We start from the raw sequence: 20865 nt of genomic DNA, 5'->3' as shown, positions 1-20865 counted from the left end.
CAATTTATCTGATTTCATTGGCAAAACGGTTCCTTCATCAAATTGGCAAAAACTATCCTACCCAACGATGTCACAAATATCTGAATTTGATTTATGTACAGTATGTTAACATTTATGTACAAGTCTAAATCCATTGATGTATCTACGGATTAATTCGTTAATTAATTAATAGTCTATTTCGTGTTCTTCAGCATCTCGAAATTCCGCAATTTATGTAATAAAAAATGCTACAATGTTTGTAATTGGTTTGGAAGGTTAGACCTTAACTGTTAGGCCTTTCTGGTATATATCATATTAATAAGCTCAACAATTTACACAAAAAAATAAAATAAATTTTAAGAAGTGATGCTTAAAGTATGTATATTTATTCAAATATTTTGATACAAGACAAGTATATTAAAATTTCAATTATTACAAAAATTATGCTTTAAATATAATGGCTATTATGTATGAAATTTATTTTCTAGCTAAAAAAAACAGAAAACATGTCGATTAAATAATCGAATCATATGGAATGATATGTGCATTAGAATAACGTCTCTCTATGCTTAGACTGTTTAAAGCATTCCAAGTTTTGGTTGTGTCGTCGTATTCCCAAACATCACTTAAATACGTATTTTCATCATGTCCACCTGAAAATCAAAACAATAGATGCATTCTACACTTTAAGTATATAAATTCAAATTAACTCAGATAGAAAAATACTCACCCATGCAAAGTATTTTATTTCGGAAACAACATAGACTGGTCTCGATCGCAGGCTTCGGTAGTTTGGTAAATGATGTCCACAGATTTGCATCAGAATCGTAACACTCGACACTGTCCAAATAATAACCCATATGATTGTTATGGCCACCAGCTACAAAAAGCTTCCTTTTGAATACGACGCTCTAAAAATAGTGAAATCAAAATTAAACTATTTATTTGCGACAGTTGTAAATAAAATGAATTAATATGCACCGAATGATATTCTCTTTCCTCGATCATCTGAGCGCGGTAAGTCCATGAATTTGACTCCACTGAATACATTTGGACTTTATTTATAGTCATATATTTTCCACTTTCATCCATCAACCACTTTCGCCCACCTGTTACATAGATTTTGTCGTCGATGACAGAAGCACTATGAACATAAACAGCTACCAACAATGGAGCCATGATCTCCCAATCCCTAGTCTTGCTATTCCACCTATCCAATATTAACAAGGGTTAGATCCATTTTCATTCGATCTAATTAAATTATTACAATTTAATCACCTTTCGATAGAATTTTCACATCCACAACCACCAATAGCATAGACATCTGTAGATGAATCGCGATGAAGTGTCACAGCTGAGAAGTAACTACGAGCTTGATTTAACGGCTTCAGTGAATGTTTCTGACCGTTTTTTAAATCAATGTATTCCACCTGAAAATAAATAAATTTCTTATATCCCGATTAATCTAAGCACGTACTTCACAATTGGAAAGCATTACCGATGTCAGTATTTCTCCTGAAGAATTCAATCCGCCGATGATAACCAACCAATCTCCTACGATGACAGATGCAGATCTACTTTTAATAATTCCAATGCCTTTTAATAGACTCCAACTTTTCTTTTCTCCGTCATATATATCGATGGTATCGGCCACCTAGAAACACGTCATGCCATAAAATAACTCATTTATAATCTATTCAAAATATTAAACATGTACTATAAAACTCACATCTAAAGTATCCCCCCCAACCAGTGCTATTTTTCCTTTTTTTCTACGAGGTGTCTCTCTTTGGATTAAAGATTTACCATTCGACAAAATCTTGTCTAGGATTGCTTGTCTAAGAGAGGTCACACACTCTGCACACGAGTTACAGAACTTCATTACTTCCTTGACAAGAAACTGAAAATACATTTATACATTCGAATGAAATTTTTTTAACAAGATATTAATATCACTGTTCGACACGAAAAATGGTTCAGAGACGAGATATGACTTTTCTTATAGATCTATGCCCAGTATTCATTTCAGTAAATTCGTTTATTTTATCGAGGTGAGCCAGTTATCAATAGAATTTTTGTTATTAATCCACAAGAATAGTCGAAATATGATTTTTCTAAGTGGAATTTTATTTAATTCTCATATAAAGATAATTAAATATATTATCCCTATTAATTCAATTCAGATTCGTGTAAATACGAGTAAACACTAGGAGCTTTTTGCTCGCAATTTTACCGATTTAAAGTTCAGCACACTTCCACTTAACCTTTTGAAACGAAAACAAAAAATAGTTTGGTCAGAACACTATCTCAATAAACATGTTTCAATAGAAAAAACTCAATATAAAATAGTATTAACAGTGGGAAATAATCCCAAGTGAAAATTCGTACTTTTGATTTTGATTTGAACTGGATGACTACTTAGAGAGATTTGAAAGCGGAAAAGTAATAAGAAAAGTCATATCTCGTCTCTGAACCAAAAAATAGTTTGTCATTTGTCGAACAGTGTATTCAATAAATACCTCCATCGAAAGCAAAGATAGCCTCACGGAATTCATCAGCTGTGCCAAGTCATTTTTACGGCTCGCATCGTCATAGTTTATCCATGATTTTACAGAATTGAATACGTCTTCCTCAGAGGGCACGATTAAATCGTCTGAATTCAAGATTTCCATCACAGTGGAGACTGGTAGATTGAGAAAATCTTGTGTTTTGTGAAGCTGAAACAGAAATGACATTGAAACATAATAGAATTACTATTATTTTTAAATAATCAACACTCACCGTTTCAAAATTTTCCAGAGTTAAATCCATTGCCTTTTTCTTCAATTCGGAATCATTTGTCAGTTTCAAAACTTCTATACAATTAGAAAGATCGACTGTTTTGTATTGCGGTGGAACTTTTAATTCGAGTAAAGAGGCTAGCTCTAGAAACTTTTGGTAGTGATGGTCATCTATACCTAAAATTATATTTGAATGATAAGAAGACGCACTTTGAATGAATTATTTTTGATATTTGTGAACTCTCACTTATTTCTCCAGTATAACAATACTTCATTATGGCATCGATAACTGTGAAGTCAAAATCAGAAAAAGTTTCACTCAATTTGTCTTCGTTTCTGACAAAGAATTCGCTGCACGCTGATAGCACAACCAAGTGCACGTAATAGCTGCAATTATAAAAAATGATGATTGAAACAATTTGGATTTAAGTTTTTTTAGGATTCGAATAAAGATACCTCCGGTTTCGAACAAAAAAAATAACGTCACAGTGCTTATGTTTTTTCGTGGCATCATACAAATATTCCAATCGATTTGCAGCAAAATCGGATTTCGGTTTCGATACGAACATCTTGTTTCTGATTTTCTTCTCCAGAACAAAATAAAAATTAAGTAAACAATTACATAATTAATCATAAATACAGTAGAAATATGAATGCTAAGCATAATAAAGTGAGACTTACCAATTGAACAGAAATGCAGCGAATAATGTCAAACACAAACACTCTTCGGTTTTATCACGATAGATATGGATATCTTAACCCATTTGCTGCTGAATTGAAATAATTTTTCATATGTGCCATAGTGTTGAGACAGGTCATTCGAAATGCACACTATGACTACATACATAAATACAATATAGCTATACATATATTTACTATAATTCAGAAGTATATGTATGCTTAAAATAATCAGAAAATTCAGGCTAGGTAAATTTGCGAAAGTGGAAGGGATGCCAATTTTATTAGAATCTTCACAGCAAAAAAATTTGGTCAATTATCAAATTCTATCAGGAAACGGTTTATCTGAGTTTAAAACCCATCAATATATTGCCAGCAGGAAAATACGTATTCGTAATTATCAAGAAAATAGGTTAATTTTTCCGTTCTGACGTAATCTTTAAGCAAATAACAAAAAATATTTAAGTGATGGTTAAAATTAATAATATTTGTTACAAATCTTTATACCGAATTTTCGATTGCTTAATACAATATGCGATCTGAATTGTTTTTTGAATTTTGGACGAGTGAAATTTTAAATGATTTTTTCATCTTCCTAAGTAAAAGAAAAATAGTTTTTTTTTCCAAAACGAATTTGAAGCTAAAGGGTTAACGTTAAGTTATTTACACGGATGTGTCATTAAACCACAGAAAAACATGTTTTTTAAAATATTATATTGAAAAACCGCGTAAACATCCAATCCGATACTAAACCAATAATCTTCTCACAGATTACACACATTTATAAATTAAAAATAAGATCAACGGTGATTCAATTTTTCATCCACATTTTATCTCAAAAGGAATACTTTAATATTAAATACAATTTAAAGTTAATTATAAAGATAATAAAATATAAGCTTGATTCATAACCGCAAAAAATGCTCTTCATTATAATTTGAAATGACATTGAGCATGAAAAACCGCATAAAAAGAACAACCGACTATTATATTATTAAAAATAGACGCAGAATAATTGATACTGATTTCAACAGTATGTATGTCTATTAAATTCGTGTAAAATCTAATGTGATAATTTAACCGTTATATTCGAGAAATATCTTTAAATTTATTGTTTTGCGTTTTGTAATATTTTAAATCACTGGTGGCCTGTTATATGTTTATTTTGCTCTTCTGAGATTCTAAGCATATCGAATTAAAAGTAGTGATAACAATTTGTGAATTAAAAGTCAGTCTGTAGTAATGTTTTTGGAACTAAAAATTGGACTTCCGCTACTTTCAAATACATATAACGGTTTATTCTTAATGATATGATAAGCTGAGGTAAAGTCCTATAGATATTTTTCAATTGATGAAAGTTTATTTGCAAAAACAAATACACTTATCATTGTTGGGTTTAGTGAGATAAATATTATTTAAAATATATTGATGATAAATAAAATGAGAGCTTCAGCTGATTACCTTTTCGTGTTGTCGGTGTTATAATACTGTCAAAAATATACCTGTTGTTTAATTGAAATCTAACAAACTAACATACAAACACACCGAACGTTTGAACTCACATGATTTAATTGTTATGAAGTCGAAATCCAAATGGTTGATTGACGTCACTTGAATTTACATTTTACACGTGGCGAAATTAATTCAAAATAAAAGCGTGCATAAATGGATCGGAATATAATTAAAAATGAATTAGGCACTGATGTGCTTTCTCTACACGCGCTCGCAATACAAAACATGAAATCCATACCGTACGGATCTAATTAGTAACAAATTTTCTGGCTTTTTTTTCGCTTTAGTCCTGGCAAAAAACACAAAAAAAGAGCAAAAAGGATTAGGCGGGAAGCAGCCGTCATCACTAATGAGCCATAATGGAACTGGAGTAAAAAAAAAACATACCCGAGGCCTTTTGTCTCTGCCACACGACTCTCATTAATTCCTCATCACGCGTTGCTCACCGACCAGATGGACCTGCGATGCTGTAGTTTCAGATCGCACGTGTTCCAGTCATTTCGCCTTAGATGAAAGCAAAAAAAAATACTGAAACTTTAATATATATGTATATTACATACATATAATAATATATGAAATTTTAGTTTGATACAAAATTTGATGAAGTTCAAGAGTACAAAAACTACTTCCGGTTGATAAAGTTGTTGTAAAAAGTTTCAGCTCAATTAAGTAAGTGGCTTTTGACATCAAATCTAATCTGAAGAAGATATGAATAAAATGTTGGAGAAAATTGAAACTGATCAAAGCAATCATAAACAGTAGAAGCAGATTTGAGATTATTTATTTATTTATTACATTTTAAACCAGAAAGGCCCTACAGGTAAACCCCAATGCACCTTCCTGGCCAATTACTAACAATGCAGCATTTTAATTACACAAATCACTGAAATACGAGACACTGAAAAACTCGCAAATTAATGAGACATATATTTTATTTATTTTATTTTTTTTATTTTTTTTATTTAATTTACACAAAGAAGGCCTAACAGGTAAACCCAATGGGCCTTCCTGGCCAAAGACAATTATATAAACATATATGTACACCATCCATATATACACAAATACTTACACGTATACACAAATACACATACATACATACATAAATATAAAAATACACATATATACATATACATACATACATACCTACACACATATATATATATATATATATATATATATATATATATATATATATATATATATATTCACATATACATACATACACATATACATATACATATACACATACACATACATTACAAACATCCATAAACATACAAACATTATACATGCATATACACATAAACACATAAATACACATAAATAAAGATAAATTACTCATATATATAAAAATAAAAAATAGCATACATATATAAATAAAGATAAAACCAACATACATACACATTATGCTAAATAGTAAATATGTATGTAGCTAGAAGTCATTTAAAATATGCTGCCTGACAGAACTGTATGATGAAGTAAAAACATCAAGGCTCCCAGAAAGCAGGTTAAATATTCGAATGGCTCTTGAAAGGGGTGAGTCATCAAGCACATTAGTTCTGGCCCGAATAGGCAGGAATAGAGTTCTGGAGCGAGATTCTCTCAGTTTCTCAGGTACTCTAAGTTTAAGATTACACAGAACTTCATATGAATTGTACATAAATTTTATTGTACATTAATCGTACTCAAATAGTGGTGACATAGTAGATAGGAAGGATTTTAGCCAATTTTAATCAAATATTTATAAAAGAAATCTAATAATAATTAAAAAATATTCTTACTTGTTGAAATTATGATGTATTTATACTTCCATAATGCATCCTCTTCAACATCTTTGATTTTTCAAAACTCGTGTTTGTGTGTCAACAGCAACATTTTCTTTTAACAATGCTAAAACTAATGGTAATTTTTTTTTGCTAATACTAAATGTCAAAAAGTTATCAAATTTCAGCATGTGAATTTAGAGATGACTATTCATTTAAGCTGAGTTCTCTCATTTTTACATACCTCCTTTACGTTTCACTTACGATTACAATTCAGGAAAAAGTTTGCCTCTTATCTGATTGTTTTCGTACTTTGCCATATTGCTCATTTTGGTAATCAATATATGTAAATGGATCCTCCGCCATTACGATGGTGCAAAAATATCGTGTAAGACGCGTTTCAAATATGCCCGGCGAGATAGTTGTTGACGTTTATCCGCCGTTTGTTTATTAGTTTTAAACATAGATGGCAGTAGTAAAATAAAATTATTGTTTTTATTCAAAATAATAATTTTATATACAAATTATAGAAGAGGTATGTTTTTAAAAAACTTTTTTTTACTAATAAATTTTTTCTGCCCAAAATTATATCTATCCTCAAGTGCGTATGGTCAATAGTTCAAATAATGTTTTCTTTCGAAGTTTTGGGTGGTTTTAGATAAAAAAGCCAATAAATTTCATTAAACGTCCTTTATGTTTTGAATGCGCTCAGATTACTATTCGATTGTGGTCATCGAGTGTTGGAACGAGAGTCTGCTCATAATATTTGGAATACAAAATTTTAGTCAAAATATTTTTTAATTGTATTCGAAAAACAATGTGTATATCAATTAAAGTGCCAAGGCGGCGACCTGGCCCGACTACACCACTGGGGATGACCTTAAAATGGCTTATAAAATTTGGTGTGATAAAAGGTTTGTATAATATCGCAGTTCAGATGAGACGGTCTCAGTCCAAAATCAATCCATAAATTCGAAATCAGAGAGTTGTAAACAAAGATAGAAGAGATCGAAAAGAGAGACGTCAAACAAGCAGCGAAAACACCTTGGCCAAAGAACAAACACCGCATCGGCCATTTCAATTTTATAAAAAACATATTTTTATCATTCATTATATAGCGTATCGGTGATGTAAAAATATATATGTGATGCAAAATTTATAAGATACTAGCTGAACCCGGCATGCGTTGCAATGCCACAATAACGCATGCAATTCCCGTTCCCGTTCCCGTTCCCGTTCCCATTCCCATTCCCATTCCCATTCCCATTCCCATTCCCATTCCCGTTCCCGTTATTACATTAATGATAATTTGTCGGAAAAAAAAACACATGTGATGGTTGGAGTTCAACTAACGTCTTTTTAACGCCGTGTCGTCATAAACCAACTGGTCACGTGGTTACAAACGAACACATTTCCTTGACTACATAATGGCGCTTCAGACTTTCGCGTTGGTAAAATCGTAATTACGAATATTATTATTAAGAGGTTTTTTTTTCACAGTAAGCTTTCCGGACATGCATACAACAAATCCTGAAAGTCCTATAATGCAAATTTTATAATATTGTTACGTACGCCGCGGATTGAGCGAATAGAATCCCAGAGACTGTGTAACCGTTCAAGGATTATCTGTAACGGATATCTGTTAACGGATTAACTAAGTGCATACCGTGCGACTGGTATAAGTGATTTCAAGGATTAGCGACAGGCTAAGTGGAGATAAGCTAAACAATGATTGCACTTCTCATAACGTGGGAATACATATCCGAATACGTGACTATACAGTAGGTAAACAGATTAGACATCCTGAGAGATCTACCCCTTATAAGGTGGTACGTAGGCTATATCATGTTATTCTGGACTGAGCACTGCGAGTGCGTGTATCTCCTTAATCATCAATAAATGCTGTGAAACGACTGTTGGCCTTTTACTTGGATCCTCCACCCATCCCTACGCAACAATATACTAGTGGTTTTACCCAGCTTCGCTCGGTATTTGTAATATAAACCGCTTAAACATGACTAATATAATATTTAACAATTTATTAAATTTATTTGAATAGTTTTATTTTATATAAATTTATTTGAACCCTCGTTTGTATTTTTTTTATTAAATTGACTGTCACGAACAAAAAAACATATATACTAAGACTGTATCGAATCCTTTGAATCGAAAGAAAATCTAATCGGCGCCTATGAATCGAAAAAAAAATAAATCGAATGTGTTGTTTACTAAACAACCAACGAAGTTTACATATATATATACAAAGTCTCTTTCGAAATTATATATTAGAAAGTGTGAAAAAGATAAAGTTATAGGCGTTTAAACAATTAAAATCTGACAAAAGGGGAAGGGAGACAAGAGTGGGGGGTGAAAAATCAAATATATAAGACTACAGCCTAGTGGCAACGGGTTAGCTGTCTCAGTCTTTAAAATTTTTGGATGCTTATTCGTGTTTATTTCGATTATAATTCATCATCGACATAGCGAACCCAACTGAAATCTGTATCAGCAGCCAAACAGATCAGAAGAGTGTAGAAGTTTGTCAGACCATTTGATGAATGCAACTAATAAAAAACTTTGTAGTACTATTCAATCAAAATATCAAGGTTGAGTTCATATGGACATATGGAAAGACTTAGTCATCTTGAGGACATTCATGAATGTGTATGGCTAAAACTAAGATTTGTTAACATTCCTTTTTTTATATACATATGTACTATTTATTTTCCACCAAGATCTCCACCAAATATTTATAAGCGATTTTTTGATTTAATTATATCTAATTATTCACATTTTAGTAATGGTCGCATTTTTATATCTGGAGATTTTAATCTGAATTCTTCTAACTGTTTTCCTGATGACCTTAATTTTTTTATATCTTTATTCAACTTAAAACAAATTAATACTATTCGAAACTATTTTAATAATTCCATGTTGGATTTTCTATTAACAAATTTAGATTGTCAGAATATTATTATTTCAAATTCAGTTGATTCCTTGGTTCCTGAAGACAGCTATCATCCTGCTCTTGATATTCATTTAAAATTAACTATAACTTATTCCTCACTTCGTTTAATAAATAACTGTCTTAATACCTCTGTCCTAAATGGATGGTTATTTACAAATGTTGATTTCAAATATTTAAATGATATTCTTTGTAATTGTCAATGGGAGCGAGTTTATGAGTGCAAAGATGTTAATTTGGCCCTCTCTAATTTCTATGACATTATATATTCTATTTTTAATGATTGTTTTCGGTTGAAAGGATTAGTGACGAGTAAAAGGATTTATCCGCCTTGGTTTACTAAAGAAATTATTAATCTCTTAAAAAGTAAATATCAAACACATAAACTCTGGAAGAAATCGAGCAATCCTCTTATCTTAAATAATTTCCGTATTTTACGTACGGAAATTAAGAAATTAATTAATAATGCATATAATGTTTATGTAGCTGATTGTGAAAGTTCCATAGTTAAAAACCCTAAGAAATTCTGGAACTTCATCAATTCTAAACGTGTAAATCGTGTAAAGTCGACCATTATGTACAATGATTCTGGATTGTTAGAGGGTGATCAAAACATTGCTAATGGATTTGCCGACTTTTTTAAATCAGTTTTCAATAATCCTACTGATTCCATGGAACCTACCAATGACTCGGAATTTACTTTCCCCACTTTAGCGATTAATCATCTTGACTCTTCCGATCTGAAATATGGCTTTCTAAAGTTAAAAAATATTTATTCTTCCGGTCCTGACTCCATCCCTAATTACATCCTAAAAGGATGTGAGGTTAGTCTCTTAGAACCTTTAAAATTCATTTTTAATTTAATTCTAAGGAACTCTTCATTCCCCAATTTATGGAAATGCTCTAAAGTAACTCCTATTCATAAGAAGGACGATAAATCTTGTGTAAGGAACTACAGACCAATAACTATCTTGTCAGCGCCAGCCAAAATGTTTGAGGTAATATTACACAGATACATTTTTAATCACTTTCAAAGTATGCTCATTGATCAGCAGCATGGCTTTCGTCCGGCCAGATCAGCCATTACCAACTTGTTATGTTTCTCTAATGACATAACCAGCACTTTGGATTGTAATAATCAAATGGATGTAATATATACTGATTTTGAGAAGGCGTTTGATAAAGTTGATCATAAAATTTTGGTTAGTAAATTAAGTTTTATTGGATTTACTTATAATCTTGTTGGTCTTTTTATTTCTTATTTACAGGATCGACGTCAATTCGTTAAGTTTGGGAGTTGCTTTTCTTATGAGTATGTTGCCACTTCTGGGATTCCCCAAGGATCAAATCTTGGCCCTTTATTATTCCTAATATTTATCAACGATATTCAATCTTCTATTCACCATTCTAAATTTTTATTATATGCGGATGACTTAAAAATCTATAAGAGAATAATTGATTTACCTGACGCTCTTTATTTGCAAGAGGATTTGAATTCTATTTATGAATGGGCTAATGTTAATAAACTTCCCTTCAATATCCTAAAGTGTCGGGTCATTTCTTACTCTCGTTCTCGTTCTCCTATTAAATATCCGTATAAATTTCATGATTCTCTTCTTCAGAGAGAATTATTTATATCTGATCTGGGAATAGTCTTCGAAAATAGTTGGAGTTTCAACATTCACATTGAGAATATCTGTGATAGGGCAACAAAAATCCTTGGATTCGTAATCCGTAATTCGTCTGAACTAGGGCTCACTGCCATTCGTCTCTTATATTGTACATTAGTTCGCAGTGTGCTCGAGTTTGGCTCCATTATATGGTCTCCCTATCAACTTCGTTACTCTCTAATGTTGGAACGAGTCCAAAGGAAATTCCTTAGATTTTTATATCTGAAGACATTTGGATTTTATCCATATCTGTTCCCTAGTGCCTTTGTCTTGGGATCTTTGGGTTTCAACTCCCTGGCAAAGAGAAGAGATTTATTTCTTGGGAAACATTTCGTAAAATTACTTAGAGGAGAGATTCACAATCCCACTATCCTGGAGAAACTAAAATTCTGGGCCCCGGAAAATCGTAGAGTTTTAAGAAAACATGATATATTTTTACCAATTAGGGCTAAATCAAACGTGCTCATGAACTCCCCCCTCTCGAGAGCTGTTCGACTCCTTAACTTACTGGCACAATACTTGGACCTATTCGATGCCAGTTATGTTGAGTTGGTGGAACACATCCTAAATAGCACGATATAAATTTTTCAATCTTATTTCTTTGTTTTTATTTTGTGTACATATTTTTTACTTGATTTTTATTATTTTTTTATGATGTTTTTTTTTATTTATGATTTTTATTATTTTCTTATGTTTTTTTTTTATTTATGATTTTTATTATTTTTTTTATGATGTTTTTTTTGTAATTTTTATGATTTTTATTATTTGTATTAAAATCACATTGACGCTTTGGGGCAACCTGTCAAGTCTCTGTGGTATTGATTTTTTAAAATAAAATAAAATAAAATATATGTAAATGTTAACATGTCGATAATGTATAGTACTAATATATATAATATTGACGTTGAGATGACTATCACCGAACAATTCGAGATGAAACGGTCTAAGTGGGTGTTCTCTCGTGGGATTCGACTAGTTGTGGGTCGATCGGTCGATTTACAGACTGGCCCGAAATCCCCGAACGCCAGATTGAAAGGGTGGTTGAGGGGTTGGTTATAACACCGCGAACAGATCGTCTCCATCGTGAATAGATTTGCATTGAGAATTATATGCCCGATCGTCGAATCGTATCTATTATAACTTGTGTAAGCGCTTGTCTGCGGTTTGGCTTCGAAAGGACGTATCTCGATCTTTATTGGAGCGTATCCAATACAAACACTTAAAGGTATCATTATTTTTCAAACTAGAATTTGATCGAGAAAAATTGCTGGTGGTGTTGAGCGAGCGAGATAATGCATTTCATTTACAGATAATATATTTCTAAAGCTATATTTCATTTTATTTTATTTATTTTTACATTGATATACACCAGGAAGGCCAAGCAGGTGAACCCCAATGCGCCTTCCTAGACAATTAATTACAAACATTGCAGCATTTTTATTACATAAATCGCTGTATTTCGAGAGGCTGGAGATCACAAAATTAGCAATTAATTAATTAATTAATCCATAAAGGCATCTATGGGTTTAGACGTATATATACATTTTTACATATTGTACATAAATAAAATTCAGATATTTGAGACATAGCGGGTAAGATTTTTTTTTATTTTTAAATGCTTTTTACTATGACTAAATTATGCTCACAATACATTTTATACCAATTTTAATAGCTGCTGATCTTCTGATCATTTTCTATTTTACAATTTTAATTTAATTTTGTTAGTAATCATAGTATTATATTATTCTAATGTTAATGTGCAGCATAATAGGAAAAAGAGCTCAAAACCGACAATTTACAATTCTTATAAATGCTCATAAAACATCTAATACATAATATTAATTAAAGACTCTCTAAAGTCGATGACCTAAAGCAGATTGTGTTTAGGTAATTTGTGTTTATACCTGAAGGGTATAGACATTTTGTTGTAATCACCGAGACTCTTCACAAGTGTGTTGTATGGTTATTAGTGATTCTGTCATAGAATCTATTGGTTAGTTTGTTATTAATGTATGTGACTAACGGAATATTATTTACGGCATGCATTTTTTTCAAGCTAGTATATATCAGTGTGTTATAAATTATTTTTATGGATTTATTTTGTATTATTTGGAGCTTGGAAAGGTTGGTATTCGAGGCTTTATTCCATACAGGTGAAGCATAGGTTAATAATTGTAATATGGGCGCGAGATATAATTTTATTTTATTTTGAGTTGATAAATAACTATGGCGATTAAATATTGGGTATATTGAGGATATACGGGTAAGATGGTTTTTTCCAATTTGATAGGAACTGTTACAACAATGAAATCAAATAAATTGGCAAACATTGATAGAAAAGTGTCAAGCTGGAGTCACAAATATCCAAGCCTGACCAGCAGCATTAAATGGCATGGAATCGAACCCGGTAACCTATCGGTGCTGAATATAAAACAAACACTGAGTTATAATGCTGGCTTATATGGGGGAAGAATCAAGATTTTCAATCTTGAGTGCTTTTGAGATTTGAAAGTATATTTGATATCAAATACCGCACAGTTGTCCTATATACAGTGCCATTTGTGCTTTGGTGCAGAACCTCTAAAGCAGATTAACGTTAGACAATATCAAACGGTGCAGCTGCACTGTCACAACATTGTCCACGGCTAATTGCAACAAAACACTGACATTAACGTTTTTCTGTTTTTATTTTTTCTTATTTTCCGGACTAGTTTGGAGTAAGCCGTTGGGATATAGAGAGAGAGAGAGAGAGAAAAGCAACGCGTGTAAACACGCTCTTAGCTTAAGACTTAACGGCTTTTGTTGCACAAACGCTAATTGCATTTTAAGTGCACTTTCATCTCGGCCTGCAAAGACCGTCGTTGTATTGCATACGTATTATCAATTTTTGGTTCGTCCAATCAATATTTCTCAGTATATCCATTCGGTAAAAGCGGTTGTATAAAACAGTGCAGACGAATGTGAAAAATTCGGAAAATCTGAGCCGTTTTTCACCGAACGGGAAAATGGACGGGATTCGCTTCTGCTTATCGCAACGTCACTTCGGTGTTGGAAAGCGAATAAATATTTTCCACGGTTTCAAAAGTATTACGTTTATTTGTGCTAGAAATGCGACTGAGTTTTATTTTAAAATAAAAATATGCTGCTCGTATTTTAATAAAATGTTCACATTGAATGTAAAAATTGAATATTCTTTGGGAAAAAAAGCAAATAAATAAACACTAGCTCAATTTGTTTCTTGTTTGTTGTTTCTAATATTGTTTATATTTCTATTTATACAGAGCCAATAGAAATGATGCATTGAGTATACGGATTTATTAAGAATAGTACAATTTGTAATTGAAATAAGAGATTTAAAAGTATGTCAAAAAAACAGCTTTTAATAAACTGTTGGATATAATTTATTTATTTCATAGAACATGAACACTTTACTTTATAGATCGCTCCAAAGCGAAGAGTGTACTTAAACAGATACAATACATTCAATTAACAAAAGCATTTTATAAAATGCCACTTCATACAAACATCCACAGTGACACATATGGAGAAATTTTTGCAACATTTTATAATCAAATTGGCGAACCTCAAGATGCTGAATAACTTGACATTAGCAAGATTTATAGGAAAGAAGATCCCAATTTGATTGGAACCGTTTCAATAAAAATCAGAAAAATTAGCGAATTATGATAAGAAACGACCTGGAGTCATAAACCAAGGTTTAGACAGCAGCGGGACTCTAGTGGGACTAGAACCCGTGACCACTCCTTTCCAAAACATACTATTCTAACCACTAGGCCACGCCACTGGTTAAATAATTATCATATGAATGTAACAGCAACATCTTTGGCTTAGCCAACAGAATAGTTCGGTGGTTGCGTTAATTCAAACCACCGAGAGGTCCGGAGATCAAGCCCTAATTTCACCTCGATTGAGAAGAGTATAATATTTCTGCAATACTGTTGGTCAGACTTGAATATTTGTGACTCCAAGTCAATCGTTTCCAATTAATCTGATATGATCTGATTTCATTGTCAAAACGGTTCCTCATAAAATGAACAAAATACACATACCAACTATGCATGTACATATTTGTCACTACTATTTGAATATAATTTCAAATTTGTTACCTATTAAGTTAAGCATGTTCAATTTTAAATCCACATTATAGCTCAGGGTAACTTTAATGGTACCACGGTAAAATATAGTATTAAAAAATCATTTTTATTCTGTTTAATCGTTTGAAAAAATTTTCAATAAGTTGAAAATCAGTCAAATTATGCAAAAATTTATTATTTAAGCTCTTCATAGTATTTTTAAGGGTTTATAAATATTTAAATTGAATTATGTTGAAATAAACGTGTTGGTTTACGAATACGTATTAAAATACGTACACTAAATGAAATTTGTTCGAAAGTAGTCGTCTCACCGGTGGATCGCCACGTTCAAAGCTTGCCTAGGAAAATAGTGCGATTTTTCCGCTTTCCCATCGCTAATGGGATTGCAGACCAACGTTTCCCTGGCTTTTCCCTCTATTTTTCAGACAAAACACGCTGAAATCCGATGGAAAAACCGGCCGATACGACTGCGGTCGTGGAAATTGGATTTAATTCATCCGCAAATGGAGCCTTAGGCACCGCATCTGCCTCAGGAAAACTGCACGACGATCGCTTTTCCACGGTGAAAATGCATATTGGACTACAACGAAGGTGACGACGAAGCTGATGAAAATGCATTTTAGATACAATCGAATTCGCATTCGTTGCTTTAGTAACGCGTCAAGCACAATCGAAATCTCATATTTCGTGGAAAATTCAATCCAAAGGAAAAATCCCTTAAATGCAGACTACTATGACGAAAAATAGAATAACACATTTGATGAAGAATAACACTTTCTATGTTTTTCACTTTACACAGACTTAGCTGGAAATAGTGAGAACGAACTCATTATATTAAAGTAGTATTTATATCGTTGAAAACTTTTTTTAATAAGATACATAATAAGCACAAATTTTGAAGCCTAGTTTTCTTCATTTAAAACGTAAAAAAATTATACATGTTTTTAATTATAAAACGTCGCATTTTAGTTGACAAATTTTGTGAAGAAAACTAATAATCTTACTTATTAAAGCTGAGATATAATTTTGAAATTTTTCTTGCTTAATAAAAGCGAAAAATTAGACCGTCTAGTTCAACTACGAGTTTTACTAAATACAACTTTATCAAAATAAATATATACATATATTCATATGTAAATATATACAATTGTTTGAATTCATAAAATATTTCATACTATTTACGATATAATATTTAGGAAAATAAATAAACATACAAAAAGTTCAACAGTAGGCATCGCGATATTAAATATTTTAAAAAAGTTCAAGTAATTACAGGCTGATTAAGATAAGGATGTTATTGATATTTTATTTGTGCTATTTGAAATGTATGCATATAAAGAATGATTATTTTTAATACATTCAATAGCCGTTTTCATAAATTTCTTCCATGATGACTCATATGTCGTATTTTTGATTTTTAAATGCTTTTTATTATTACTTACTTATGTTCACAAACACATCTTATATCTATTTTAATAGCTACTGATCTACTGATCATTATTTATTTTACAATTTTAATTTAATTTTGTTTGTAATCATAGTATTATATTATTCTAATGTTAAAGAACAGCATAATAGGAAAAATAGCTCAAAAACCTATTTACAATTTGTATAAATGCTCATAATACATCGAATACGTAATATTAATAAAGTCGACGATCTAAAGCAGATTGTGTTTAGGTAATCTGTGTTTATAACTGAAGGGTATGGACATTTAGTTGTAATCACCGAGACTCTTCACAAGTGTGTTAGTATGGGTATAAGCGGTTCTGTCATAGAATCTACTGGTTACCATATGTCGTATGAACGTCATAGTATGCTGTAAAAATGAAACGTTAATATTGAATAAAAAATCATATTCATACATGTAAATAAAAAATTCAAAATTTCCTTAACCAAAGTGCATTTTTCAATTGCGGAAGTGCTGTGGAGATGCGCTTTTCGTATTTTCACTTTAACTTAATAACCAACATGTAAAACTGGCTGGCTGACAGACTGGAAAACTGCGCAGCTGTCACGGCTTTAATATGACAGCAACCGATATAATATTATACACAATATCAAGGAACGGGGACTAAGGATGAAAGACCGAAATCTCATGTGTACAAAATATATGCAAAGCTGTCCATTCGACGAAGCGAAAAGCTGTCGCATAATACACAATGCGACATATTGAGTATCGCGAATAAGTACGGATTCGATTCTACGAATAAGCAGGGACGTGTTTAGTGGATTTTGCGAAATGAATTTTGTGCGAAATCTGAACAGGGATATCGACCATAATTAAACGGTGAATTATTGCCTCGCATATCGGAATGGCCGATGGCCCGCTTTAAGTCGATACAGTAACGTAATAGGTTATTATATAGAACTAATTTTGTGCCCGTTGATTATACGAATTAAAATAAAGTTTTATGTTATATATGCATATAATGTAAGGTAATATATAGGCGCGCGCGTACGTATTAATACCAAAAAGTTGAGTGCGCGCATTACACGCTCACCGATCCAACCCGTTCACCCGTTCGAAATGATGAATGAATGTGTGTGTGTGTGTGTGTGCATCTTCGTGGATGTGTGTATGTGTGTACGCTCCCATACGCTGACGTCACCTGTAACTTGACCTGACGTCACACATGTCAGATTCTCAACACCCCTCCACTTCCCCGCGTCACTTGACCTCTGATTGGTTGTGTCTCCACGCGTCAGCCACATACCCACAAACATAAATACATCGCTTACGTTTTTATATATATTACGTTTACTCTCCCACGCATCTGACGCTGACGTCACCCGTTCTAAGTCAGATGCTCCACCCCTCCCCCTAGTTACACGATCGGTCGTTACGCCACATCCCTTTGCATAACGTATACTCCTGGTAATCTAAAATTTGTTTTTTTTGAAATCTTCATACTTTTCGAGGCACTCGCACATACAAACATATCATACATACTGTTAATCAAATTCAGTTCCCACAGTAATCAAATTCACTTTCTCACATTCATATGCGTGAGTAACAAGTCCATTAAAATTCCTTTAAAGGGATAGTAAGATAAGACAGGAGTGCCGGACTTTGCCCAACCCAAAAGATAAAAATCATTTATACAGATCACGATTAGATCACATAAGTTAGTCATCACCATCGAGACTCCGAGAGTGGTAGTTATTAATATCGACCCCGCAAGTGACGGTCAGCACAGCAGCAGAACAAAGTGAACCGAAGTTAATAAGTGAAACAAAGTTCTTCATATTTCATTTTAAATTCATCATCGTTCCATAATGAAATGTGTATTTTTTGAATATATCTACCAATAACATAAATGTAACGTTTTTATGATAATAAATGAATCTTGGTTTGTTAACCAAGTGATTTAAAAATATATTAACTGCGTTTTGGAACATGACAATACATCCCGTCCGTTTGTATTTATATTAATATTTTATAGGATATTACTGTTGATTTTTTTTTTATTATTAATACGAATAAATTATTCAAGAATCATATTTCTTCAAAAAAAAAAACGAGCGTGATTATTTGATTTCTTTTAAAAATATTTAAATTTTCATCATTCTTTTACGTATGAACTATTTCTCTATCGATCTAGTATGAGACTTACGTATAATATATATATATACATTTACCGCCCCACTTGAACCGCGATAGCCAATCACATTTCGTTTCAGTTTCGCATTGCGTTTTGGTCAAGAAATACAACATTGTTCGTGCGTATGGCGATCGGTAGAATTTGGCTTTATTTTTGGTAAGGTTTGTGTTTTGAAATATTAACATAAATAAAATTTTAATATAAAAAATACGTTGATGATATTACTAATTTATTTATGGAATATGTATATATTTTATATTAATGAGAATTTATGTGTATTTTCCAAACGATAAAAGTAATTGTAAACTTGATAGAATTTGACTTTTTTTTTTTTGTAAGTTTTAAGTTCGTGTTTCGTATTTTGAAATATTTACATTAATAATATTTTGATATAAAATACGAAGTTGTTGATTTTATTAATTTATTTATGGAATACGTAAATATTTTATATAAATGGAAATTTAAATATTTTTTTAGAAGGCATAAGTAATTAATTGTTAACGTCATATTATGGACAGCAATACTTACAGTAATATTATTTACGACCTTAAATTGAAATAATATTGTAGCATATGCTAAAAGGAGCCGCCGTTTTAATTGGTTTTCGAGGATTATCTCCAAGCTTAATTGCAGTCGGCTAACAATGGAGACCCCCGAATTGACTTAGTTGTCAGTAACGGCATTCGGTCGCTTTCCACTAGAGTTCTTATAACTGACAGCGCAAAAGCGTGGGACTGCATGCCGAGACCGTGGAACTGCATATCTAGTACGTGACTATAACAATAGGTAAACAAACGTCGAGGAAGATGCAGTGAGTGACCTGCTCTTTATAAGCAGGTACTTAGGCCATATGAAGGCATTCTGGACGGAGCATTGGTTGTGCGTGAATCTCATTTATCACCCAATAAATGCTGTGAAGCGACTTTGGCCTTTTATTTGGATCCTCCACCCACCCCTACGTAACAATATTATATAGTGAAATAAGAATATAAATAATTTACATATATAACATGCTTATAATGTTAAACACATTGCTCGAATGCGACAGAATGGTTGGTTCTCGTAAGACTTACGCTACATCGGATAGTTACATAGGTTCCCTTTTCAAGAAGCTTTTATCTTTTATGGTTTTAACATTGTAGATAATTTATTTATTTATTAATAGTTTTGAACCATTGTGGCATTACAGGAAGAACCTAAAGCGCCAATTTTTTAATTGGGTCAAATAAGCATTTTTGCGTATTATATATTACAGGTTTTTTTATTAAATTTTTCCCCCTTCACATTCGAGCACATTTAAGTTTTCGGTTTTCGGGTCTGAAACGTGACCTCTGAACAAAATTATTGTGAAACTCACGTTTCGGTCACCGTGAAAATTTCTCCCCGTGAATAACATTGCACGTTTGTTTTTTTTTATTGTGCTTTCGTGAATTATTGCTCTGTTGTTCCGGATTTGGCGAGCGCAGCTGCACGGCGTTGTCCGCGTGAGTAATTATCGCGATCTGTTGCACCTGCTGCAATTGCAGCACAGATTCGTTGCAAAAACGGTCTGTATTTATTACCCGGGGTTATTATTACCGGGTGTGAGGTCAAAACGAAACCTTCCGGTCACTCGCCGGTCCGGATTCCGGTAAAGAATGCAGGAGACATATTTTGCTCACGTCCTTGTACAGTAGCATACTATATATAGGTATATTAGTTTTTATCTCGTTTAAAACTTGATTTTGATTTTTAAATGCTTTTTATTATTACGAAATTATGTTCACAATACATCTTATATCTATTTTAATAGCTACTG

General features: G+C 32.2%; 1 protein-coding gene across 1 annotated transcript; it reads right to left on the bottom strand.

The window, feature by feature from the left end:
- Nucleotides 1–337: 337 nt before the first annotated feature.
- Nucleotides 338–3461, bottom strand: LOC143921271 (kelch-like protein 25). Its single transcript, XM_077444500.1, has 11 exons — nt 3441–3461; nt 3216–3346; nt 3007–3146; nt 2761–2936; nt 2499–2696; nt 1709–1879; nt 1478–1633; nt 1258–1409; nt 961–1189; nt 710–890; nt 338–632 (listed from the first exon to the last, which is right to left on the bottom strand). The coding sequence occupies exons 2-11, from the start codon at nt 3326–3328 to the stop codon at nt 493–495; spliced, it is 1656 nt and encodes a 551-aa protein (XP_077300626.1). The 5' UTR covers nt 3329–3346; nt 3441–3461; the 3' UTR covers nt 338–492.
- Between the last annotated feature and the right edge of the window lie 17404 nt (nt 3462–20865).

Source organism: Arctopsyche grandis, chromosome 13, assembly GCF_051622035.1.
Source record: "Arctopsyche grandis isolate Sample6627 chromosome 13, ASM5162203v2, whole genome shotgun sequence".
Taxonomy (NCBI): domain Eukaryota; kingdom Metazoa; phylum Arthropoda; class Insecta; order Trichoptera; family Hydropsychidae; genus Arctopsyche; species Arctopsyche grandis.
The sequence above is the reverse complement of the archived record's forward strand: the minus strand, read 5'-3'. Positions and strand labels throughout refer to the sequence as shown.

Excerpts from the sequence above, each read along its gene's own strand:
- LOC143921271 (XM_077444500.1), bottom strand. The coding sequence starts at position 3,328 with ATGTTCGTATCGAAACCGAAATCCGATTTTGCTGCAAATCGATTGGAA. Across the intron at positions 1,634-1,708 it reads TTGGGGGGGATACTTTAGAT|GTGGCCGATACCATCGATAT; the intron begins GTGAGTTTTATA and ends ACGTGTTTCTAG. Across the intron at positions 891-960 it reads AGGAAAGAGAATATCATTCG|AGCGTCGTATTCAAAAGGAA; the intron begins GTGCATATTAAT and ends CACTATTTTTAG.